A 27,095-nucleotide genomic window follows, 5' to 3' on the forward strand; every position below is an offset into this window, starting at 1 on the left:
GTACAATGTAGAGGGGGCAGGCACCTGCACTCTGGATGCCAGAAGGACGGCTGGAGGGCATTAGATGACAGCAGACATTACACATCATCTCACCTCTCTCTGTGCTGCTGTCATCTCCTGCTCCCTCCACTGTATACCAGTCCATACAGATAACAGCATAAAGAGCCTTCCCGCTGCCCTAAGACAAGCGCCCTGCACAGAGTAAGCCCATAGACACTCTGTATGCAGGAAGTGCGGTCTTGTCCTCTCCAAGGCCGTGCGGGGGGGGGTTACAAGGGGGCCCTGACAGGATAGTTGTGAGGTGACAGGAGTGTCCTTGGGCCCATACTCTTCAGCAGCTTATGTTGGGCTTGGAGCTGCTGAACAGGGAGCCTCCTGTTCAGGGGCCCACCAGGGGGAAGGAAGGGGGAGGGGCCCACCAGGGGTTTCCCCGACTCTCCGTTGGCCCAGTCCGAGCCTGATGGTTAACAAGATGTGATTTCCAATTGAATTATTTCCCACAATTTGAACCTGAAAATGGCTTCTCCCCTGTGTGAGTCTTCTGATGCTTAACAAGACTTGATTTCCGAGTAAAACATTTACCACATTCTGAACATGAAAATGGCTTTTCCCCTGTGTGAATGTATTTATGGTAAAGAAGATGTGGTTTCTGAGCAAAACATTTTCCACATTCCAAACATGAAAATGGCTTCTCCCCTGTGTGAGTTCTCTGATGCCTAGCAAGTTGTGATTTCTGAGTAAAACATTTCCCACATTCTGAACACAAAAGTGGCTTCTCCCATATGTGAGTTTTCTGATGCAAAATAAGATGTGATTCATGAGTAAAACATTTTCCACAGTCTGAACATGAAAATGGCTTCTTCCCTGTGTGAATCCTCTGATGCTGAACAAGAGATGACTTCTGAGTAAAACTTCTTCCACAGTTAAAACATAAAAATTGCTTCTTTCCTGTGTGAGTTCTCTGATGCGTAACAAAATCTACTTTGTGAGTAAAACATGTTCCACATTCCAAACATGAAAATGTCTTCTCCCTTGTGTGAGTTTTCCTATGCGTAACAAGATTGCATTTTAGAGTAAAACATTTCCCACATTCTGAACATGAAAATGCCTTCTCCCCTGCAAGATATTTTTTGTGACTAAAGCATTTTTCACGTTGTAAACATGAAATTTGAGTCTTTCCTGTATTTTCTCTTTGATGTTCATCGTCTTCTGTGTAAATGTCAGCTTGCTGTGATGGAGCAGAAGATGGGACTTGTATAACAGGATGAGATGAGAGATCTTTGCTGTGAGGGGCTGAGGGTGTATCTGGGATAGTGGACGGCTCCTCATATGTATCTTGTGTGATATGATCCTCTGAGGAGATCTGATGTCCCCCTGAGCTCCTGGTAGAATCATCTGCAAAGGAGAAAACACCATTTCTCTTATTTCCCAGTAATAGAAGCTTAAACATATTGCAGACATGGAAAGTTACTCTTTTTTATGTAACATAATAAGAATGATCAGATCTGTTCCCATCCACAGGAAGTGTCAGGGAGAAGAATCTAGAAGCTGGAGGCCGGGGAGATGACGTCCTTAGAAGGAAAAGTAACGGAAAGTCTTTTCAAATAAATAATAGGACTATTGACCCCCTACATACAGATAACCTGCAGGACCCCAACCAGCATGGCGTTACTGGGGGAGATCACAGATTTTCTCTCATTTTCTGCATAAATCACAACTCTAGTAACAAGCACTCGAGCAGTGTATTTTTTCGTATTTGCAATATGCAACAACGGCCGTGGTTAATACGAAAAAATACGTTTGCCAGGTGTCTATGGGATCCCGGCCGGAGCATATACACATAGTAAACACTCTTGCCGGGACCCTTAGCGGGGCCGCAAACAACTGATGTGTCAGTTTTCTGCGGCCGCTAGTCAGTCAATAACGGCCGTAGGAAACCATGTCAGTGCACACTATGAATCTATGAAACTGTGCTGCGGGGAGTTCTAATGCGCCCGCATCAGAACTCTGCGGTGGGAAAGATCATTCGGCCGGTACAGCAGTATCGGCGGGATGATCTTTGCATAGATCGGCCGCTCCGTGACCCGGCCGGGTCACGAAACGGCCGGTCTCTTACGCCATGGCCTCATAGTGCGCTGAACTGTCAGTCAGTACCGAGCTCTGTCTGTGAGCCCTGGGACTTTCTGTGTTTGGTCTCGTTTAACAGAGAAAAGACCAAATATTGGCACGAAGGGAACATGGAGCACAGCTCGGCCAGATGTATAACATTGATTTAACCATGGAAATTTAAAAAATAAAAAACTAATGTGAGAATATTACATAACTTCTTGCGATCACATTTCCTGTTAATTTCTTTATTTTTTTTTTACAACAGGTACGCTGTAAGACGAGGACAGTCACTATAGATGCAGCAGCAGGAGACTGATAGTGATATATTGTCCGCTGGGACTGTGCTGTATATTAGAATTTAGGCTGAATGATTATATAGCTGGAAAACTGACAGGACACAGAGCTTATAATATTCCATGGGAGAATGTGTGACTGTTCTCTGCATTTAGTGGTCACTACTCACCTGGGCGGTTACCTGTAGTGATGTCCTCCTTATACTGCTCATCACTGCTCATATCTGTTTCTTCTTCTTTCATCATCATATCTGTAACATTTATATAATTCGGATCCTTCCATGTTGTGATATCCTCCTTATACAGCTCATCAGTGCTCACATCTGTCTCTTCTTTTACCCTTATGTCTGTATCATTAATAGGGATCAGATCCATTCTGTTAGTTATGTCCTTCCTATACTGCCCATTACTGCTCACATCTGTCTCTTCTCCTTTCATCATCATATCTGTAACATTTATAGGGTTCATAATTTTCCTTGTAGTGATGTCCATGATATACCGCTCATCATTGCTGTCATCTGCCTCTTCCTTTACTGTTATGCCTATCGCATCAATATAGTTCAGATCCTTCCCTGTAGTACTTTCCTCCTTATACTGCTCATTACTGCTCACATTCGTCTCCTGGGCATTAATATTGCTCCTATCTTCATCCTGATTCATAAGATGTGAGAGAAATAATGTAAAAGTCATCAGACAGTAGGAGAAGTCAGGTGGGATGTACAGATCATAGGGAACATCTCCATCTACCTGATCCTGATCCTGTGGAAGAAGAGGACGGGGACATCTCTCTGGTGCTGTTCTCTTACTGGATCTGACTGGAGGGAACACATACAGAGACTGAATTCATTCTTTCCATCCAGATAATACAGAGAGGAGGTGTGTATATAGTCCTGTCTATTACCTGCTGATGGGAGGGGCTGCTGATCCTCCAGCATCACATCCTTGTACTGATCCTTGTGTCCTTCTACATACTCCCACTCCTCCATGGAGAAATAGACCGCCACGTCCTGACACCTTATAGGAACCTGACACACACAATGATCACACAGTCATCCCCCCCACCCCTCCAGTGGTGTTACTGTATAATGTCCCAGCATTCCCAGCAGCCACAGTCTCACCTCTCCACTCAGCAGCTCCACCATCTTGTTGGTGACTTCTAGGATCTTCTCTTCCTCCATTTCCTCATGTATCAGGGGCCCCGGGATTGGGCTCAGGGTTCTTCCCCGTCCTTCACACCCAGGGGCCCCACAGCGCCCACTAGAGGACTTCTTCACTACTGTGTAATCCTGTGTATGGAGAGACACATTACTATCACTCCATCCATTCCCAGAATCCCTCACCTCTCCAATCCTATCCATCTGTTATTCCATAGATAAGAATGATGTCATGATGACATCACTCCCAGAATCCCTCACCTCTCCAGTCCTATCCATCTGTTATTCCATAGATAAGAATGATGTCATGATGACATCACTCCCAGAATCCCTCACCTCTCCAGTCCTATCCATCTGTTATTCCATAGATAAGAATGATGTCATGATGACATCACTCCCAGAATCCCTCACCTCCCCAGTCCTATCCATCTGTTATTCCATAGATAAGAATGATGTCATGATGACATCACTCCCAGAATCCCTCACCTCTCCAGTCCTATCCATCTGTTATTCCATAGATAAGAATGATGTCATGATGACATCACTCCCAGAATCCCTCACCTCCCCAGTAAGCAGGAAGAGTATGTGTAGGGTGAGGGTTATTATCCTCTCGGCCATCTTGTCTCTGTCTCTCTCCATGGTTGATGGGTCGGTCTCTTATATAGAAGATATCAGCAGAGGATCCTGGAGAGATGAATAGAAAGTAGAGGATACAATGGATAATAAAGAATGGGAATAAAAAGTACAACAAACCCGGCACAGCGATAGAAAGAGACAAGTTACGAATGTGTAAGATGTTTGAGCTCCTGTGATGTCATAGAAAGAAAACTTCATCCTCACAACTCTGCACCGCACTGAAGGACAGTGGGGGGCAGCTAATGTCTTATGGGCGCTGGTGAAAGAGGTCAACCTGGCCGCCCACTACCTCCCCTCCCACAAGTGTATGCCCCCCCTCCCCCCAACACCCGATAACCCTCCTAAGGCCATTGTGTCCCTACATTTAGAGGGGTTATCCACTGTTAGAAAAACATGGCCACTTTCTTCCAAAGACAGCACGACCAGTCTCACATTGTGTGTGTTTGCTGAGCACAGGCTGATGATGCAGACAGGGAGCAGGGCGTGATGTCACAGGAGACGCAGCTGGATCCCCCAATCCCCTGAGTGATTCACCATCTCTGTCGCCCAGAAGCAGCTGCTGCACTGATTTTAATAATTGTGCAAAAGTCTGCAGTGAAATTAGGGCTGTGTTCACACATGTTGAAGTGTCATTACAGTACTGCAGCGTATTCACAAAAATGATGCAGAAACACAAGTAAATTATGCTAAACGGCAGAGAGGATAAGAGCCGGCATTGCCAATCCCACCTGGAGAAAAAACAAGGCATAAACAGTATATCGCATGTAAGATCGTACTGGATAAACTCCTTATTGTGGGAATCAACCTCAAAGATAATAGTTGTTCAATCATAATATGTGCATGGAGATGAAAAGAAAAAAAAATTAATTCAAAAAGTTCTTTACTTTATTCCAATATCAGCGTTACAGGTAGAGAATACAGTGTGCTGTGTGGTGTGACAGGTAGAGAATACAGCGTGCTGTGTGGTGTTACAGGTAGAGAATACAGTGTGCTGTGTGGTGTTACAGGTAGAGAATACAGCATGCTGTGTGGTGTTACAGGTACAGAATACAGCATGCTGTGTGGTGTTACAGGTAGAGAATACAGCATGCTGTGTGGTGTTACAGGTAGAGAATACAGCATGCTGTGTGGTGTTACAGGTAGAGAATATAGTGTGCTGTGTGGTGTTACAGGTAGAGAATACAGCGCTGTGTGGTGTTACAGGGAGAGAATACAGCGCTGTGTGGTGTTACAGGTAGAGAATACAGTGTGCTGTGTGGTGTTACAGGTAGAGAATACAGCGTGCTGTGTGGTGTTACAGGTAGAGAATACAGCGCTGTGTGGTGTTACAGGTAGAGAATACAGCGTGCTGTGTGGTGTTACAGGTAGAGAATACATCGTGCTGTGTGGTGTTACAGGTAGAGAATACAGCGTGCTGTGTGGTGTTACAGGTAGAGAATACAGCGTGCTGTGTGGTGTTACAGGTAAAGAATAGAGCGTGCTGTGTGGTGTTACAGGTAGAGAATACAGCGTGCTGTGTGGTGTTACAGGTAGAGAATACAGTGTGGTGTTACAGGAAGAGAATACAGCGCTGTGTGGTGTTACAGGTAGAGAATACAGCGCTGTGTGGTGTTACAGGTAGAGAATACAGCGTGCTGTGTGGGTGGGACCACAATGAAATGATAAAGTACAGCAAATAATTCAGTAACACAATGAAACTGCAATGTGTGAACACAGCCTAGATGTTCTACAACAGATGTGGGCAGGGTGGGGCACTGTGATGATCAGCTGAGGGAAAGCATTGCATTCTGGAACCAGTACTGCATTCTGGGAACTGCTCAACCAGGAAGTACAGAAACACAATACAGAACAACCCACCCCAAAACAAATGGACTTTTGGTAGTTTAAAAAGTGGGATAGATAGATAAGCAATGCTGTATACTTCTGCAGAAGGTTCATTTTTTAACCTCTACCTGGAGATCAGAGCAGTGCTGTCTCTGGAAGAAACTCTGGGAGTGCTTAAAGGGATTTTACACTATGGTCCATCCACAGCGCCCCCTCTTCCTTAGCATAACTGGATGCCCCCTCTCCCCTGAACACTGTAAATCTCCTACCTGTCTGGCAGCCAGTGGGCAGATCCCAGGAGGCAGCAGCAGCAGCAGAGCACACTAGCAGGAGGAGGGGGAGGGGCAGGAAGGATTTCCACATGTACCTTGTGTCTGGCCCCTCCCCCTCTCCAGTGATTGGTGCTCAGGAGGCAAGGGGCGGGGCAGAGAGGTGAGCAGTGACCCAGCATTAGTACATACTGTGGGCAGGGAGCGGGCGGGGCAGTCCAGCAGCACCTGATAAGTCAGGAAGCCGCCTGCAGAGCTGTACAGGAGCCGTGTGCTTCCCCTGTGCTTCCAGGACCTGCCGTGATGTCACAGTCATGTGATCAGTCACATGGAGGAGGAGGAGTCACATGATCAGGGGCTGCTGCTCAGTGTATGCAGGACTCTGCTGTGCTGGATGAGCTGAAGTGATGTGTGTGCAGCAGAGCTGTGTGTGTGTGATGTGTGTGGAGCAGAGCTGTGTATGTGTGTGTTATATATGCCTGCAGCAGAGCCCTGTGTGTAATGTACATGTAGCTGAGCTGTATATGTGTGTAATGTACATGTAGCTGAGCTGTATGTGTGTAATGTACATGTAGCTGAGCTGTATGTGTGTAATGTACATGTAGCTGAGCTGTATGTGTGTAATGTACATGTAGCTGAGCTGTATGTGTGTAATGTACATGTAGCTGAGCTGTATATGTGTGTAATGTACATGTAGCTGAGCTGTATGTGTGTAATGTACATGTAGCTGAGCTGTATATGTGTAATAATGTACATGTAGCTGAGCTGTATATGTGTAATAATGTACATGTAGCTGAGCTGTATGTGTGTAATAATGTACATGTAGCTGAGCTGTATGTGTGTAATGTACATGTAGCTGAGCTGTATGTGTGTAATGTACATGTAGCTGAGCTGTATGTGTGTAATGTACATGTAGCTGAGCTGTATATGTGTAATGTACATGTAGCTGAGCTGTATATGTGTAATGTACATGTAGCTGAGCTGTATATGTGTAATGTACATGTAGCTGAGCTGTATATGTGTGTAATGTCCATGTAGCTGAGCTATGTGTGTAATGTCCATGTAGCTGAGCTGTATGTGTAATGTCCATGTAGCTGAGCTGTATGTGTAATGTCCATGTAGCTGAGCTGTATATGTGTGTAATGTACATGTAGCTGAGCTGTATGTGTGTAATGTACATGTAGCTGAGCTGTATATGTGTAATGTACATGTAGCTGAGCTGTATGTGTGTAATGTACATGTAGCTGAGCTGTATATGTGTAATGTACATGTAGCTGAACTGTATGTGTGTAATGAACATGTACATTTGAGTTTGAGGCGATCAGAACCGTCATCAAGAAGCATTTGGGCATCCTTCGCTATGATGAGGCCTTGGCCGACATTCTAGACGAGGGATGCCATTTTGTTTCCCGCAGGGGTCCCTCTCTGGGCACACTGCTTTCCCCAAGTCTATTCACTAGCACAAAATTTACTAGAAATTTGAGGTCCACGGGAAAAGGAGGTTTTTCCCTATGTGGGAAACTGCGGTGTGGGATGTGCCAATATGCCAATAGATGCAAAACCTTTTGTTCTAGTAATGGAGGAAAAATTTATAACATCTATCACCCCCTCAATTGTGAGTCCAATCACATTATATATGTCATTTATTGCCGTGATTGTAATTTACAGTATGTGGGATGCTCCATTAGAAAGCTAAAAATAAGAATTGCTTAACATGTTAGTAGCATCAAGCACGGAGGGGTACAGCTATCTGGGGCGGCCAGACATTTTTGCACCACTCATGGGGGCAGCCTTGATACGTTTAGCTGTTTCGCTATAGAGAAAGTACAGAAACCCATCAGGGGAGGAGACTGGAGAAAGAAACTACTTAGGAAAGAAGCCGAGTGGATTTTCAAACTAGGCACACGAACATCACATGGACTTAACATCAGGAGCGATCTAATGTTACTATACTGATGGTTTATTCAATCTCATACTGTGTGGTTTGCAATTACAGTACATTATATGATTACATTGTGATCACGTTGTTGTTTTTTGCCCTATTTGTGATCTTAGCACGGGTTTGTCTTATTAGATTTCTGTTCCTGCCACAGTATTTTTGGTTTATGTTCTGCTCACTTCTCAGATCTGACCTGCGGGTGTTTTTCTCCACTGCTTTTTGTTTTCCCATGGTATGCGCTCCACACTGCTACATAATCCTTGGACAGCTGAGTACGTACATTCTGACCCGCGGGTGCTCTTCTCCACTGCCCTTGTTCCCCATAGTATGCGCTCCACACTGCTGTATTGGACAGCTGAGTACGTACATTGCCGGCGGTGGAACGCATGTTGCTTTCCACCGGGCGGATATGACACATGGTACATGCGTTCCACACTGGAGCGCATCATCACTGAATCCTCAGGCAGTGGAACTCGCATTGCCGGCGGTGGAACGCATGCTGCGTTCCACCGGGCGGATATGATGTATGAGGCCACTTCCGGTTTGCTCTCACATAAGGTTGGACACATGGCCATTTGCTCCAGACGCCGGCAAGGTGAGCGGCGGTTTGTCTAATCTCTCCTGCAGCCATGGTCCCGGAGGTCAGTAAGAGGGCAGATTTGCCCCCTCTACATATGTGTGTTTCTCTGATGTTTCCCTGATTGATTTTCTTGCATTTGGCTGTTAGTATTACCTAGCCAGGTCATTGTATTCACATTATTTCAGAGTTCTGATGCCTCCTGGTGACCTTTTTGGGACGAATCATGTGTATTTCCCCTAGATTTGTGCGGATTCAGGTACTATGTTTCTCCCCTTTTCTTTTTTCCCTCATGTATATTCATGTATTGTACCTTAAGCTCAGTAACTATATATGCAATACCTAGCATTATTTACATATTTAAATTTGGACATGCTATTTTTAGAGCTAACCACCCATTATGCAATATGGGCTACTGCACTGGGCATTGGATAAACATCCATCATGAGGACAAACAGTTTGTTTATCTATGATGTACACTAATTTGTTCCTGTGTTTGTGATTTCTATGTATGTGCACTTATGTATATATGTTTTTAATCATGTCTGTAACTTTGTATATTAACACTTAGTCTGTTTGTCTAATTGTATAGATGCCATGACTAAGAGCCGAGTAGGCTCGAAACGCGTTGGCTTATTTTAGACGTTTGGAATTAATAAAGTGGAATTTTATATGAGCTGGAGGAATCAAGTTTCTTTTCTTGCTAATGTACGTAGCTGAGCTGTATGTGTGTAATGTACATGTAGGTGAGCTGTATGTGTACTATTTCCAAATTATCCAAAGATATTCTGGTGCCTTCTAAAGACGGGTCTAGCTTAAAAGACCCTATGGACCGCAGAATTGAGGTCACACTTAAAAAAAGCTTATACTACTGCCGCTCGACAGACCGCCATTGCTGTGGCCAAGACTAAAAAAGTGGTTGTTTAAGATCCAGGATGACATAGACTCTGGTATAAGTAGGCATACTATATTAGTTCCTTTAAGAATATATCCTTGGCTGAAGATTATTTATATGACTCTGCTTCTCATCAACTAGACTTGGCTATGGCTCCTACATCGGCATCTCGCAGAGCATTATGGTTATGTCCCTGGTCTGGGGACAACCCGTCAAAATATAACATTTGCAATTTAGAATACTCACCAGTTAAACTATTTGGTGCAGAACTTGACACGCTCTTGGAGGAATTATCCGATAAGAAAGTTAAATCTTTGCCTAGCTCTCAGAATGCCTTTCGGAGGAGACAAGCTCTACCTTCTCAGAGCAGTAGACAGTACCGCTGCAGAGGATATGGTAGTTACAAGAGAGGAGGTCAGAATAAAGGCCCTATTCCATGGAATGATTATTGGCCTGTTGAATAGAAGGCAACGATCAGCCGACATTGTTTGCGTCGACTGATCGTTGCAGTCGTTTGTTTTCCAACATGTTGATAAACAAACGACAAATATAGCAGCCATCTGCTGCCGTTGCTCCATAGAAGCGTTGGCAGCAGACGCTGCCATATGCTATGGGCTGCCTGGAAGATCTAGCGATCTAGCCTCCCCGTGTTCAAGGCACATGGTCACCCTTAGAAAGAACCCTTTTTTCAAACGAAAGGGAACTGAAAGTTATTCACAGAGTCCTGCTACAGTTTTCTTCACACCTTCAAGGGTTGGTGGTGAAAGGGAAGACGGACAACATGGCGTCAGTCTTTTACATCAACAAGCAGGGTGGCACCCGATCGAAACCCCTTCTATCAGAAGTAGGAAAAATCTTGTATTGGGTGGAAAGGAACATACCTCGCATCATGGCTGTACACATCAGGGGGACTCACAATGTGTTGACAGACCGTCTGAGCAGAAAGATGACGATCCCAGGAGAGTGGTCTCTGAACAGGTCCATCTTCAATCAGATTATCAGAAGATGGTGTCAGCCGGAAATAGACTTCATGGCGACACTTCATGCGTTGTCTATACGGTGGAACTTCGCCTACATTTTTCCGCCCACTGCCATGATCGCTGAAGAAGATCAGGCAGGATCAGGCCTCCGTAATAGCGGTCATACCCTTTTGGCCAAAGAGGTCTTGGTTTGCCCAACTCATATCTATTAGCAAGGGAGACTACTGGGAATTACTGATGGTACACAACCTGGAGTCTCAGGGAACTCACTTGTGTCAGGATCTGGGGTCTCTCCACCTAACAGCTTGGAGATTGAAAGGACCTTATTGAGAAATAAAGGTTTTTCCAATAGAGTGTTGGAAACACTTTCTCACACAAGAAGTGATGCTATCAACAGGTCTTACTCCAGAGTCAGAAGTTTTCCAAACTTGGTGCTCTCCCAGACAGAAAGACCATTCTGATCCCTCTACTGCGGACATACTAGAATTTTTACAGGATGGATTGGATATGAGCCTCTCACCAAGTACCCTCCAAGTCCAGTTAGCCGCCATGTCAGTTTTCCTACAGAAAAGACTTCTGCAGATCCCTGAAGTGAAGAACTTTATTAAGGCAGTTTCCCGTATATGTCCAAGAATCTCCAGGCCAGTTTGTCCAAGGGATCTATCCTTGATGTTAAAAGTTCTGGCTGACTAGCCTTTTAACCCTTAGACGACCCAGGGCGTATAGTTACGCCATGGAAGTCTGTCCCCAGACGACCTAGGGCGTAACTGTACGCCCTGGGTGTTTCTCACGCTATGAAGCGCGCTCCGGAGCGGAGCGCGCTTCATAGCAGGTGGGGGCCGGCTGCAATCAGCAGCCGGGACCTCACCGGTAATGACACGCTGCAGCGATCGCGCTGCCGCGTGTCATTAACTCCTTAAACGCCGCGATCGCGGCGCGACCGCGGCGTTTAAGTGTAAGTGACAGGGGGAGTCCCCTGTCACCTACCGATCGGGACCCCCGCAGTGTGACTGCGGGGGTCCCGATCGGTAAAACGGGCCGCCGGAGCTCTCTCACCTGCCTCCATGCGGTCCGATCGGCGCTCTGGTCACTGAGGCTGCACAGGCAGGCTCAATGAGCAGATCGCCGATAACACTGATGAATGCTATGCCATAGGCATAGCATTCATCAGTGTAAAAATCCAAGTAGTGAATGTAAAAGTCCCCCAAAGGGACTTCAAATGTGTAAAAAAAAAAAAAGTTAAAAACACTAACACACTACCCCAAAACCCCTCCCCCAATAAAAGTTGAAATCACCCCCCTTTCCCATTATATAAATAAAACATATAAAAATAAATAAATAGATAAACATATAATATACCGTAGCGTGCGTAATTGTCCGATCTATTAAAATATAACAAGCGTCATTGCGAACGGTAAACGGCGTACACGAAAAGAGGGAAAAAAGTGCGCGGATTACCGATTTTATGTTACATTATATATATAAAAAAATTAATAAAAAGTGATCAAAACGTCCGATCTTCACAAATATGGTATTAATAAAAACTAGAGATCATGGCGGAAAAAATGACACCCCATACAGCCCCATAGGTAAAAAAATAAAACCGTTATAAGCGTCACAATAGTCCCATTTTATTTATAATTAATTGCCAAAAAAAAGGATTTCATTTAAAAAAAATATATAACATTAGAGAATCTGCGTAAACCTGCATATGGTTGTGTTCGTACTGACCTATAGAGTAATGGTATCATGTCGCTGTTACCATATAGTGCATTACGTAGACACAGGAACCCCCCAAACGTTACCATATTGCATTCTTTTTTGCGATTTCACCAATTTATATCTTCATAAATAATATATTTGGGATTCTCTCATACATGTTATGGTAAAATGAATGACGCCATTACACAGTACAACTATTCCTGTAACAAATAAGCACTTACATGGCCTGTAGATAAAAAACTGAAAGTGCTGGAGCTCTTAGAAGGGGAGGAGGGAAAAACGGAAACACTAAGATCAAAATTTGCGCGGTCCACTGGGTCATTTTGGGCCTGGTCCTCAAAGGGTTAAACCCATTTCAGAGATATCTTTTTAAGCTTCTAACTTTGAAGACAGTATTTCTGTTGACCATTATATCAGCTAAAAGAATAGGAGAACTTTAGGCTCTATCTTCAGCCGAGCCTTACACTACCTTTCTGTCGGACAGAGTACTATTACGATACTTACCTACCTTTGCTCCGAAGGTGCCTATTTTCTAACCTGACCCAACTTATTTCCATTCCTATCCTATCTCAGGAGGCCATCACGGAGGACCAGACTTTGGAGAAGTTGGATATTGTGAGATGTTTAAAGATGTATTTACACTGTACGGAAGAATTCAGAAGATCTGAGAATTTATTCATCTCCTTTATGGGAAGAAATAAAGGGAAGAAGGCTTCTAAGCCTACAATTTCAAGATGGATCCTGGAGTGTATTAATGTGTTACTCTCTCAGTAGTATGGAGCCTCCTTAATTCACCAAGGCACATTCCACACGCTCAGTGACTTCCTCTTTTGCAGAAAAGGCATTGATTCCTCTTGATTAAATCTGTCTATCCAAAGAAGGGGTCCGTGGAGCCTCAGTTACGAGTCTCAAAACACGGGAATAGCCAGGATATCCCTCTCTCCAGAGAAGGAAGCCCGTTGCCAAGGGGTGCCTTCTAGTGGGGAGTGCACCAAACCACCCTGATACGTAGTCCCTCAGGTCCTCACTCTGTTGCGAGCTTTGGGACCTTCAACCAATGAAGTAAGACAGAGACAGAACTTAGCAGAAATTTTCCTTGTTATTGTAATTTTCATAGTACATAGCAGTACAACTTTAGTAAATAAATAAATTCACCACAGTGCTGTAGACGCGGGGTTGGTCTTCACGCCGCGGCTGCGGCGCTCTTCATACCCTCAAGTCCATAGAGGCTCTCACCCTCCAGATGGCCGGAAGTGAAGATTCACGCGACGTTTCGGGATTAACCCTTTCTCAGGCGTATGAGAAACGCCTGAGAAAGGGTTAATCCCGAAACGTCGCGTGAATCTTCACTTCCGGCCATCTGGAGGGTGAGAGCCTCTATGGACTTGAGGGTATGAAGAGCGCCGCAGCCGCGGCGTGAAGACCAACCCCGCGTCTACAGCACTGTGGTGAATTTATTTATTTACTAAAGTTGTACTGCTATGTACTATGAAAATTACAATAACAAGGAAAATTTCTGCTAAGTTCTGTCTCTGTCTTACTTCATTGGTTGAAATTCATGTTTGCTGGGGCTAGCGACCCAGAACGGGACAGCATTCACACAGTGCGCTTTATGGCACAGGACTGCATTTACTAGAGTGAGCTTTGGGACCTTAATAGGGAAACACCAGGGTGGCCCCTGTGAGTCAAAGTCTAACTCTGTGGCAAGTATACCGACATCAGACAAGGGTTACCAAGGCTAGGCATCCATCCACACACTGCAATTTCGGGATATTTGCCCCCCGTCAATGTGGAGTAGGATTCTGGCTACCGGGGGCAATGAAAATTAGACCAACAAAACACAACGATCACTGAACTCGGGGAGAACAGCGAAAAAAATCCAATGGAGTACTCATTTACGAGTCTCCACTGATTTCCCCCTACAAAATTTGAATATGCAAAGAAGGGGTCCGTGGAGCCTCAGTTAAGAGTCTCAAAACACAGGAATAGCCAGATATCCCTCTCTCCAGAGAAGGAAGCCCGTTGCCAAGGGGTGCCTCCTAGTGGGGAGAGCACCAAACCACCCTGATACGTAGTCCCTCAGGTCCTCTGTTGCGAGCTTTGGGACCTTAATAGGAAAACACCAGGGTGGACCAGAGGGACTACGTATCAGGGTCGTTTGGTGCTCTCCCCACTAGGAGGCACCCCTTGGCAACGGGCTTCCTTCTCTGGAGAGAGGGATATCTGACTATTCTCATGTTTTGAGACTCGCAACTGAGGCTCCACGGATCCCTTCTTTGCATATTCAAATTTTGTAGGGGGCAATCAGTGGAGACTCTTAAATTAGTACTCCATTGGATTTTTTTCGCTGTTCGCCCTGAGTTCAGTGATTGTTGTGTTTTGTTGGTCAAATCTGTCTAACAGCATCTTGGTCATCTCCTAAGACCTTTTTCAAATATTACAGGATCAACTCCTTATCTTGCACAGTATTTTCTTCTTCAGTCATACAGTCTGTTATGCAGGTGGCCTTCCCTATGGGGGTTCGTACATGCTAAATCCCCATTATTGTGCCGCTGTGGGAAGTCAGGGAAGTTAACATTCTGTATGTTAATGTGTTTTCCCTAAGGGCCCTATTCCACCGGACGATTATCGTTTGCATAATTGTTAACGATCTCAAACGACCGCTATTGCGAAAGACTTGAAAACGTTTACTCATTTCCATGTAACGATAATCGTTACTTTTGATCGTAGTTGCGATCATTTTTTATTCGCTATTGCGTTCGTATCTATTGCGAACGACCGAACAATGTCTTATTCAATGCGAACGATTTGCGAACGAGCAACGATAAAAATAGGTCCAGGTCTTATAAAGCGATCAACGATTTCTCGTTTGGTCGTTAATCGCTAACTACATTTAAACCGAACGATTATCGTTTAGATTCGAACGATTTAACGATAATCTGAACAATAATCGTCCGGTGGAATAGGGCCCTAAGTTCCATCAACGGCACAAGGTTCCCTCCCTGTATGGAGATGCATTTGTATATGTAATTGGATTTTTTTGTTTATGTTTGGTCTTTATAATAAACTCAGTGTGTACCAGGATAAGCCTTCCTTTATACTCCTGGAGGGTAGGAGTCTTTTCTTTTTTTGGTTGGTCTATTAAAGATTCCTTTTTGTCCTGCCCAGTACACAGTATTGTGCCGCTAATGGGACTTAGGGAAAACACATTAACATACAGAATGGTAACTTACCTGTCCACATGTCTCTCGGTAGCCACCACTGAATCTTCTGAGGTGATCCCTGAGGTGACACACTGCTCAGTTAATCACTAGCCGCAGCACTATCTCGTCTCGGTCAGTGACTGGCTGAATGGCCAGTCACTGCAGAGATGTGTCAGTGGCGCTAGAAAAACACCAGGGAGCGTGCACAGGTAAGTATTACTTTATTATTTTCTATATATGCAGCAAGGGCTGTACAGACACAGCTAACTATATATATATATATATATATATATATATATATATATATATATATATATATACACACACACACACACACACACACACATACATACACACATACTCAGTCACAAAAAAATTATATGCACCTAGAAGAAATTAAGCCACAATTAGAAAACTAGGCACGTATGTAGTCTGGTAAGAGATATGCAAATGATTAAAGTTTCAATGCCAATGAGACAAGGGTAAGCCCGCGTGAGTGCTCGCACCGTTGGGCGGATTCCCATCAATGTCCACAGCATCTGCTGATCCGTACACAGTCACAGGTAACACCCTGCAGCAGCTCTGGGGTCAATACAGGGGCTGTCATTTAGAGGAACTGGGAGGATGAGGTAATGCAGCAGGACAGGCCGGGAGCTGCCGGGGAGGATGAGGTGATGCAGCAGAGCAGGCTGGGAGCTGCCGGGGAGGATGAGGTGATGCAGCAGGGCAGGCCGGGGAGGATGAGGTAATGCAGCAGGGCAGGCCGGGAGCTGCCGGGGAGGATGAGGTGATGCAGCAGGACAGGCCGGGAGCTGCCGGGGAGGATGAGGTAATGCAGCAGGGCAGGCCGGGAGCTGCCGGGGAGGATGAGGTAATGCAGCAGGACAGGCCGGGAGCTGCCGGGGAGGATGAGGTAATGCAGCAGGGCAGGCCGGGAGCTGCCAGGGAGGATGAGGTGATGCAGCAGGGCAGGCCGGGAGCTGCCGGGGAGGATGAGGTAATGCAGCAGGACAGGCCGGGAGCTGCCGGGGAGGATGAGGTAATGCAGCAGGACAGGCCGGGAGCTGCCGGGGAGGATGAGGTAATGCAGCAGGACAGGCCGGGAGCTGCCGGGGAGGATGAGGTAATGCAGCAGGACAGGCCGGGAGCTGCTGGGGAGGATGAGGTGATGCAGCAGGGCAGGCCGGGAGCTCTGGGCACAAGGATTAATAAAATCAGCTGATAGTTTAATTTTTTTTTTTATGAATTATATTTGGTGATTTTTAGGTTTGTACAATTAGGTTTGTAAATAAGATTCACTAGCAATGCAAAAGCCAGAAACAACAGTATATAGTACAGTATAGTATAAAGTACAGTATATATAATAGTATAGCATTGCACACCTTTGGCATTCTAGCTATTAATCTGTTGAGGTAAGCTGGAGAAATTGCCCCCCACGCTTCTAGAAGCAGCTCCCACAAGTTGGATTGGTTGGATGGGCACTTCTGGCGTACCATACGGTCAAGCTGCTCCCACAACAGCTCAATGGGGTGGTGATCTGGTGACTGCGCTGGCCACTCCATTACCTATGATAGAATACCAGCTGCTGCTTCTGCTGTAAATAGTTCTTGCACAATTTGGAGGTGTGTTTAGGGTCATTGTCCTGTTGTAGGATGAAATTGGCTCCAACCAAGCGCTGCCCACTGGGTATGGCATGGCGGTGCAAAATTGAGTGATAGCCTTCCCTATTCAGAATCCCTTTTACCCTGTACTAATCTCCCACCTTACCAGCACCGAAGCAACCCCAGACCATCACATTATCTCCACCATGCTTAACAGATGGCGTCAGGTATTCTTCCAGCATCTTTTCATTTGCTCTACGTCTCACAAACGTTCTTCTTTGTGATCCAAACACCTCAAACTTGGATTCATCCGTCCACAACACTTTTTTCCAGCCTTCCTCTGTCCAATGTCTGTGTTCTTTTGCCCATCTTAATCTTTTATTGGCCAGTCTCAGATATGGCTTTTTCTTTGCCACTCTTCACTGTAGATGTTGACACTGGTGTTTTGCGGGTACTATTTAATGAAGATGCCAGTTGGGGACCTGTGAGGTTTCTGTTTCTAAAACCAGAGACTATAATGTGCTTATCTTCTTGCTTAGTTGTGCAACGCGTCCTTCTACTTCTTTTTCTACTCTGGTTAGAGCCTGTTTGTGCTGTCCTCTGAAGGGAGTAGTACAAACCGTTGTAGGAAATCTTCAATTTCTTAGCAATTTCTCGCATGGAATAGCCTTCATTTCTAAGAACAAGAATAGACTGTCGCGTTTCAGATGAAAGTTCTCTTTTTCTGGCCATTTTGAGCATTTAATTGACCCCACAAATGTGATGCTCCAGAAACACAATCTGCTGAAAGGAAGGTCAGTTTTGTAGCTTCTGTAACGAGCTAGACTGTTTTCAGATGTGTGAACATGATTGCACAAGGGTTTTCTATCATCAATTAGCCTTCTGAGCCAATGAGCAAACACATTGTACCATTAGAACACTGGAGTGATAGTTGCTGGAAATGGGCCTCTATACACCTATGTAGATATTGCACCAAAAACCAGACATTTTCAGCTAGAATAGTCATTTACCAAATTAGCAATGTATAGATTCTATTAGTTTAAAGTTATCTTCATTGAAAAGTACAGTGCTTTTCCTTCAAAAATAAGGACATTTCAATGTGACCCCAAACTTTTGAACGGTAGTGTATATAATAGTATAGTATATAGTACAGTATATAGTATTGAAGGAACAGAAAATCAGGTCACTGGAGCTACTGAGAAGTCGGTAGAGCTAGAGGCAAACGTCTTAATCCAGGACCAGTCGAACCTCTAAACAATGGCAGCCATTTGCTTTAGGAAAAACTATAGACCTGAATGATGGAAGGAGGCATCCGTGTTACCATGAAAGGTTTTTATACTTGTGACTCTGATCACGTGCCCCTGTGACCTCAGATACTTGGAGGAGACCACCCAGAGGATCCAAGATGGCGTACTACAGCACAAGTCTACTATCCTCTGCCAGACACCAGCACAGCCGCACATACAGGTCCTGGACTATAACAACCAAAGAATTTATTAATAAATATGAAATCGACCTCTGCAAAAAATTAGAATCGGAATCCAATCCAATACTAGATCCACCAATACCGACATACAGAATACAAGCACAAAACAAATAAGACTTCTTTTATAACCTGTTGTGGAGAATCCCCCACGACCAAGCTTTCCCCTCTTAGGGTTAGGGTGAGACTTAGAATAAAAATCTCTCAGCTATACCTGGGCCTTGCCATATTGGTAAAGTAGTATGGCAGCTGCAGTCTGCCACGAGTATCAACCAAACACATGAGACCGTGCCAGTGTTCAAACGGATTCTGTTTATTATGGGAACAGCCCTTAGTTTATATCTTAAGGGTATCGCAGTGGATTTTCTGCTGCGGATCCGCAGCTGATCCGCAGCAGATTAGATCTAAATAACTGAACACAGCATCAAATCTGTTGCAGATCTGCTGTGGACCCGGTGTGTGTGAAGGCACCCTTAAAAGAAAGTTTCAAAAAGTAGGAGGAGGAGGAGGAAAAGGGGAGGAAACAGGTGTATTCACACATTCTACATAAGAAGTCATTGTTTTAGTCTCCATCCTCCCTAGCTGTTATCTATTGGCAAAGACTCCTAGTCCAGACCTTGAATTAAAGCAAAAAGCATAAAATAACAAAATTCCAATACAGTAACAGAGCGGGAGGGGCCTCTCCTTCGCAGCTACTTGTAGAGCGTTACACAAAGCAAGTATACATTTTAAGGATATAACACATATATAAAATACACTCTCAACTCCACAATGGCTTCTCTCTTTTGAGAGTTCTTCGATGGTTAACAAGATTTGATTTACAATTAAATTATTTCCCACAATTTGAACCTGAAGATGGCTTCGCCTCTGTGTGAGTCTTCTGATGCCTAACAAGATCTGATTTCTGAGTAAAACATTTCTCACATTCTGAACATGAAAATGGCTTTTCCCCTGTGTGAATGTTTTTATGGTAAAGAAGACTTGATTTCTGATAATAACCCCTCCCACATTCTGAACATGAAAATGGCTTTTCCCCTGAGTGAATTCTCTGATGCCTAACAAGATCTGATTTCTGAGTAAAACATTTCCCACAGCCCAAACATGAAAATGGCTTCTCCCCTGTGTGCGTTCTCTGATGCTTAATAAGACCTGATTTATGAGTAAAACATTTTCCACAGTCTGAACATGAAAATGGCTTCTCCCCTGTGTGATGTCCCTGATGCTTAACAAGATCTGATTCATGAGTAAAACATCTTCCACAGTCTGAACATGAAAATGGCTTCTCCCCTGTGTGAGTTCTCTGATGCCTAACAAGATCTGATTTCTGAGTAAAACACCTCCCACAGTTTGAACATGAAAATGGCTTCTCCCCTGTGTGAGTTCTCCGATGCTTAACAAGAACTGATTTCTGAGTAAAACATTTTCCACAGTCTGAACATGAAAATGGCTTCTCCCCTGTGTGAATTCTCTGATGCATAACAAGCTCTGCTTTCTGGGCAAAACACCTCCAACATTCAGAACATGAAAATGGCTTATTCCCTGTGTGAGTTCTTTGATGCTTAACAAGATCTGATTTATTAACAAAACATTTCGCACATTCCAAACACGGAAATGGCTTCTCCCCTGTGTGAATTCTTTGATGCTTAACAAGATATGATGTATTAGTAAAACATTTTGCACATTCTGAACATGAAAATGGCTTCTCCCTTGTGTGAGTTCTCCGATGCTGAACAAAAGATGAGTTCCGAGTAAAACTTCTTCCACAGTCTAAACATGAAAATAGCGTCTTCCCTGTGTGAATTCTTTGATGGGTTACAAGCCTTGATTTGTGAGTAAAACATTTCCCACATTCCGAACATGAAAATGGCTTCTTCCATGTGTGAGTTTTCTGATGTTGAACAAGAGATGAGTTCCGAGTAAAACTTCTTCCACAGTCTAAACATGAAAACTGCATCTTACTTGTGTGAATTCTTTGATGGGTTACAAGCCTTGATTTCTCAGTAAAACATTTCCCACATTCCAAACAAGAAAATGGCTTTTCTCCTGTGTGAGTTTTCTGATGCAAAATAAGATGTGATTTCTGAATAAAACATTTTCCACATTCCGAACATGAAAATGGTTTCTCTCCTGTATGAGTTCTCTGATGCAAAATAAGATGTGATTTAATAGTAAAACATTTTACACATTCTGAACATGGAAATGGCTTCTCCCCTGTGTGAGTTCTCTGATGCTGAACAAGAGATGAGTTCCGAGTAAAACTTCTTCCACAGTTTAAACATGAAAATGGCTTCTCCCCTGTGTGCGTTTTCTGATGCAAAATAAGATGTGATTTATGATTAAAACATTTTCCACATTCCGAACATAAAAATGGCTTCTCCCCTGTGTGAATTCTTTGATGCAAAACAAGGTTTGATTTCTGAGTAAAACATTTCCCACATTCTGAACATGATAATGCCTTCTCCCCTTTAAGATATTTTTTGTGAGTAAAACGTTTTACACGTTGTAAATCTGAAAACTGAGACTTTCCTGTATTTTCTCTTTGATGTTCATCGCCTTCTCTGTAAATGTCAGCTTGCTGTGATGGAGCAGAAGATGGGACTTGTATAACAGGATGAGATGAGAGATCTTTGCTGTGAGGGGCTGAGGGTGTATCTGGGATAGTGGACGACTCCTCATATGTATCTTGTGTGATATGATCCTCTGAGGAGATCTGATGTCCCCCTGAGCTCCTGGTAGAATCATCTGCAAAGGAGAAAACACCATTTCTCTTATTTCCCAGTAATAGAAGCTTAAACATATTGCAGACATGGAAAGTTACTCTTTTTTATGTAACATAAGAATGATTAGATCTGTTCCCATCCACAGGAAGCGTCAGGGAGAAGAATCTAGAAGCTGTAGGCCGGTGAGATGACGTCCTTAGTGGTAAAAGTAACGGAAACTATTCTTAAAGGGAATCTGTCAGCTCCTGGGCACTACCTAAGGTGCTGGCAGTGTGCTGTAGCTGGCAGCCCCTAGTGAGCATGGTGCTTTTTTGGTAATTTTCCATGCAGCGGATTATGTACAATCTTATATCTCCTACTGTACTGAAGAGGCAAAGAGAAGTTGTTCATGCCACACTCTGACACACCTTCCCACTCCTCACCCTCCCTTCTCTTCATGAATAATCAATGCTGCCCGGCCTCCTGCTCGCTCAGCTGTCAGCCAGTGTCTCTGATTGCAGATCAGTCCTCTGTAGGAAGGTTATGTCTGAAAGAAACACTCAGGTATAATTGAATCTCTTCTCCCAAATGTGTTGGAGCTGTGGTCTAAAGGTATCTTACATATATAGAGACCTGCCATTCTCTGGTTCAAGTCCCCTAATGGAAATTAAATTGAAGCCCCCCCCCCCCATTTTTGTATCATTTTTAAGGCTATGTTCACACACAGTATTTTTGCTCAGTATTTTGCAACGAAAATCAGACGTGGATTGAGAACACAGAAAGGCTATGTTCTCACACTGTTGAGATTGAGCGGATGGCTGTTACTTAATGGCAAATATGGGACGTTGTTTTAAAATAACAGTAATTATTTGTCACAGAATGGCAGCCATCCACTCAATTTCGACAGTGTGTGAACATAGCCTTTCTGTGTTTTTAATCCTCTTCTGGTTTTGGTTGCAAAATACTGAGCAAAAATACTGTGTGTGTGAACATAGCCTTAAAAATGATACAATAATAAGGAAGACATAAATAAATAAATAAATAAATAAAGACATCTATTTCATTCCCATCAGGGGATTTGAACCAGACAATGAACTGCTGGCAGATCTCTAGACAGGAGAGTTACCCCAAGACCACAGCTTCAACTATATCTGAGTGTTTCTTTCCTACATAAACTGCCTACAGAGGACTGATCTGCAATCAGAGACACTGGCTGACAGCTGAGCAAGCAGGAGGCCGGGCAGCCTTGATTATATTCATGAAGAGGAGGGAGGGGAAGGAGAGGTGTGTCAGAGTGTCGCACGAACTTCTCTTTGCCTCTTCGGTACAGTAGGAGATATGAAATTGTGCATAATCCACTGCACAGAATATCACCAAAAAGCACCATGCTGATTAGGGGACTGCCAGCTACAGCACACTGTCAGCACCTTAGATAGGGCCCAGGAGCTGACAGATTCCCGTTAAATATAACAGATAACCTGCTGGACCCCAACCAGCATGGCGTTACTGGGGGCAGATCACGGCCTTTTCTCTCCTTTTCTGCATAAGTCACATCACAGTCATGTCTGTGAGCGCTGGGACTCAATGTTTGGTTTCGGTTTATGAACAGAGAAAAGACCAAATATCAGCACAAAGGGAACATGGAGCACAGCTCGGCCAGATGTATAACATTGATTTAAGCATGGAAATTTAAAAAATAAAAAACTAATGTGAGTATATTACATAACTTCTTGCGATCACATTTCCTGTTAATTTCTTACATTTTTTTTTACAACAGGTGCGCTGTAAGACGAGGACAGTCACTATGGATGCAGCAGCAGGAGACTGATAGTGATATATTGTCCGCTGGGACTGTGCTGTATATTAGAATTTAGGCTGAATGATTATATAGCTGGAAAACTGACAGGACACAGAGCTTATAATATTCCACACAGAATAGTTACAGCCGGTGACTGAGGAGAATGTGTGACTGTTCTCTGCATTTAGTGGTCACTACTCACCTGGGCGGTTACCTGTAGTGATGTCCTCCTTATACTGCTCATCACTGCTGTCATCTGTCTCTTCTTCCTCTTCTTCTTTTTTCATCATCCTATGTGTAACATTTATATAATTCGGATCCTTCCATGTTGTGATGTCCTCCTTATACTGCTCATCACTGCTCACATCTGTCTCTTCTTTTACCCTTATGTTTGTATCATTAATAGAGATCAGATCCATTCTTGTAGTTATGTCCTTCCTATACTGCCCATTACTGCTTACATATGTCTCTTCTTCTTTCCTCATCATCATCATATCTATAACATTAATAGGGTTCATATTTTTCTTTGTAGTGATGTCCATCATATACTGCTCATCATTGTTGTCATCTGTCTCTTCCTTTACTTTTATGCCTATCGCATCAATAAAGTTAGGATTCTTCCCTGTAGTGATGTCCTCCTTATACTGCTCATTACTGCTTTCATCTGTTTCTGGATCATTAATATTGTTCTCATCTTCCCCCTGATTGATAAGATGTGAGAGAAATATTGTAAAAGTCATCAGACAGTAGGAGAAGTCAGGTGGGATGTACAGATCACAGGGAACATCTCCATCTACCTGATCCTGAGGAAGAAGAGGACGGGGACATCTCTCTGGTGCTGTTCTCTTACTGGATCTGACTGGAGGGAACACATACAGAGACTGAATTCATTCTTTCCATCCAGATAATACAGAGAGGAGGTGTGTATATAGTCCTGTCTATTACCTGCTGATGGGAGGGGCTGCTGATCCTCCAGCATCACATCCTTGTACTGATCCTTGTGTCCTTCTACATACTCCCACTCCTCCATGGAGAAATAGACCGCCACGTCCTGACACCTTATAGGAACCTGACACACACAATGATCACACAGTCATCCCCCCCACCCCTCCAGTGGTGTTACTGTATAATGTCCCAGCATTCCCAGCAGCCACAGTCTCACCTCTCCACTCAGCAGCTCCACCATCTTGTTGGTGACTTCTAGGATCTTCTCTTCCTCCATTTCCTCATGTATCAGGGACCCCGGGATTGGGCTCAGGGTTCTTCCCCATCCTTCACACCCAGGGGCCCCACAGCGCCCACTAGAGGACTTCTTCACTACTGTGTAATCCTGTGTATGGAGAGACACATTACTATCACTCCGTCCACTCCCAGAATCCCTCACCTCTCCAGTCCTATCCATCTGTTATTCCATAGATAAGAATGATGTCATGATGACATCACTCCCAGAATCCCTCACCTCTCCAGTCCTATCCATCTGTTATTCCATAGATAAGAATGATGTCATGATGACATCACTCCCAGAATCCCTCACCTCTCCAGTCCTATCCATCTGTTATTCCATAGATAAGAATGATGTCATGATGACATCACTCCCAGAATCCCTCACCTCTCCAGTCCTATCCATCTGTTATTCCATAGATAAGAATGATGTCATGATGACATCACTCCCAGAATCCCTCACCTCCCCAGTCCTATCCATCTGTTATTCCATAGATAAGAATGATGTCATGATGACATCACTCCCAGAATCCCTTACCTCTCCAGTCCTATCCATCTGTTATTCCATAGATAAGAATGATGTCATGATGACATCACTCCCAGAATCCCTCACCTCCCCAGTAAGCAGGAAGAGTATGTGTAGGGTGAGGGTTATTATCCTCTCGGCCATCTTGTCTCTGTCTCTCTCCATGGTTGATGGGTCGGTCTCTTATATAGAAGATATCAGCAGAGGATCCTGGAGAGATGAATAGAAAGTAGAGGATACAATGGATAATAAAGAATGGGAAGAAAAAGTACAACAAACCCGGCACAGCGATAGAAAGAAACAAGTAATGAATGTGTAAAGATGTTTGAGCTCCTGTGGTGTCAGAGAAAGAAAACTTCATCCTCAACTCAGCACTGAAGGACATGCGCCTGTGGGACGGAGTAGCAGCCGTCCAGCTGCCCCTCCCACAGGCGCATGCAACCCCCCAACATCCGCTAACCCTCCTAAGGCCATTGTGTCCCTACTATTAGAGGGGTTATCCACTGTTAGGAAAACATGGCCACTTTCTTCCAGAGACAGCACGACCAGTTAAAGGGGAACTCCAGGTAGAGGTTAAAAAAAATGAAAATTCTGCAGAAGCATAATGCAATGCTTTCCCTTTAGCTGATCATCACAGTCCCCCACCCATCACAATCAGTAAATTAGTGCTGCACCTGCTTCTGGCCATTCAGAGATGGTGAATCACTCAGGGGATTGGGGGATTCAGCCGCTCCTCCTGTGACATCACGCCCTGCCCCCTGTCTGCATCATCAGCCTGTGCTCAGCAAACACACACACAATGTTAGACAGAGGCATGGAATATTTGTCTCCTAAGGTGGGAGAGCAGAAGGAGCAGGAGACAATGTGAATTGGCACAGAGGCCATTTTTCTTCACTTCCTGGATTTCTATCAGCTACCAGTGTGGCAGAACCGCACAGATACGGTAATACATTGTATAATTGCCTTAAGATGAAAAAAATGCTGACCTTATGAAGCCAAAAAAATAATCTTTATTAAATACAATATTAAAAACAATACATTCTTTAAAAGACAGAAAAACCCAACAGTAAAGAACAGTGGCTATCCCAGAGGAGGTATTATATTATACTGTTTTTCCACATGCCGTGTCCCCGACCAACTAAACACACCATGCCATAGGCAAATAGTTAAAATGCTAGTGCATAATTATAAACAATCTAAATTCATCTAATCATACATTACATTGCCAAATAGCCCATAAGTATAGGCTGTATCCCAGTTTTCCAGGCGGTCCTCCCGCTGTATCCGCCCGCTGCACGGAGCGGGCAGACAGCAGGAATCCGATGCCGAGCGTTCAAGTTCGGACCATCCCTAATAGCTACTGTTCTTTAATGTTGGGTTTTTCTCTCTTTTAAAGAATGTATTGTTTTTAATATTGTATTGAATAAAGATTATTTTTTTGGCTACATAAGGTCAGCATTTTTTCCGTCTTGAGGCAATTGTTGGAGGAGCTGTAGTAGCATTACGACTATATGCATAAAAAATAGGCACATGCCAAAAGATAATAGATATTGATTAATGCATGTAGACAAAAGTGTGGATAATACATTGTATAGACACATCTATATAACTTTTAATAGATAACAAGATTTTCTTTTTCGGAGTTCCCCTTTAAGCTGTGTTTAACCATTGAGCTGAAAAACCTCACCCAAACTGGAGACCAGAGTGGTGCTGTCTCTGGAAGAAACTCTGGGAGTGCTTAAAGGGTAAGTGCGGCGCTAAACAATTATTCACTAAATAACACACATTAAAAAGTTATACAACTTTGTAATGTATGTTATGTTACTGAATGGCCCCCTTCCCCGTGTCCCTCCCACCCCCTGAAGGGTAGTGAACTATACATACCTGATTCGTGTCGACCCCCATCCGTCATCTTGTGACAACGATGTCATCTTCGGGAGGCCGGACAAACCGCTCCGACCGTCCCTCGTGCCAGCCCCCCTCTGCCGCATCATCAGCTGCGATTGGCTGAGCATAACTGTGCTCAGCCAATCGCAGCTGAGCAGCTGATGACGCCGCAGAGAAGGGGGGGGGGGGGGGGGCGGCATGAAAGACGGTCGGAGCGGTTTGTCCGGCCTCCCGAAGATGACATCATTGTCACAAGATGGCGGACGGGGGTCGACAGAA

General features: G+C 44.2%; 3 protein-coding genes and 1 pseudogene across 3 annotated transcripts in view; all 4 read right to left on the reverse strand.

Annotated features, from left to right (window-relative positions):
- The window catches only part of LOC138786838 (kinesin-like protein KIF20B), a 78,193-nt gene extending 74,952 nt beyond the window's left edge, over positions 1–3,241 (reverse strand). The window contains exon 1 of the mRNA XM_069963907.1: positions 3,150–3,241. The gene's annotated coding sequence lies outside the window, so the exon portion shown is untranslated. The remainder of the gene's footprint in view (positions 1–3,149) is intronic.
- The window catches only part of LOC138786597 (zinc finger protein 208-like), a 646,972-nt pseudogene that overhangs the window by 381,521 nt on the left and 238,356 nt on the right, over positions 1–27,095 (reverse strand).
- On the reverse strand, positions 136–1,562 carry LOC138786800 (oocyte zinc finger protein XlCOF6.1-like). Its single transcript, XM_069963861.1, has one exon. It carries the CDS (start codon positions 1,448–1,450, stop codon positions 491–493), a length of 960 nt encoding a protein of 319 aa, XP_069819962.1. The 5' UTR covers positions 1,451–1,562; the 3' UTR covers positions 136–490.
- LOC138786727 (zinc finger protein 271-like) overlaps positions 19,208–27,095 on the reverse strand; it is a 256,641-nt gene continuing 248,753 nt past the window's right edge. Inside the window, exons 2-3 of the mRNA XM_069963737.1 lie at positions 23,385–23,883; positions 19,208–21,427 (exon numbers count right to left, since the gene is read on the reverse strand). Of these exons, the coding sequence (XP_069819838.1) occupies positions 19,515–21,427; positions 23,385–23,727 (2,256 nt within the window). The 5' untranslated portion in view covers positions 23,728–23,883 and the 3' untranslated portion in view covers positions 19,208–19,514. The remainder of the gene's footprint in view (positions 21,428–23,384; positions 23,884–27,095) is intronic.

This window comes from Dendropsophus ebraccatus, chromosome 3, assembly GCF_027789765.1.
Source record: "Dendropsophus ebraccatus isolate aDenEbr1 chromosome 3, aDenEbr1.pat, whole genome shotgun sequence".
NCBI lineage: Eukaryota > Metazoa > Chordata > Amphibia > Anura > Hylidae > Dendropsophus > Dendropsophus ebraccatus.

Coding starts and splice junctions, on each gene's coding strand:
- LOC138786800 (XM_069963861.1), bottom strand. CDS start 1,450: ATGTTTAAGCTTCTATTACTGGGAAATAAGAGAAATGGTGTTTTCTCC.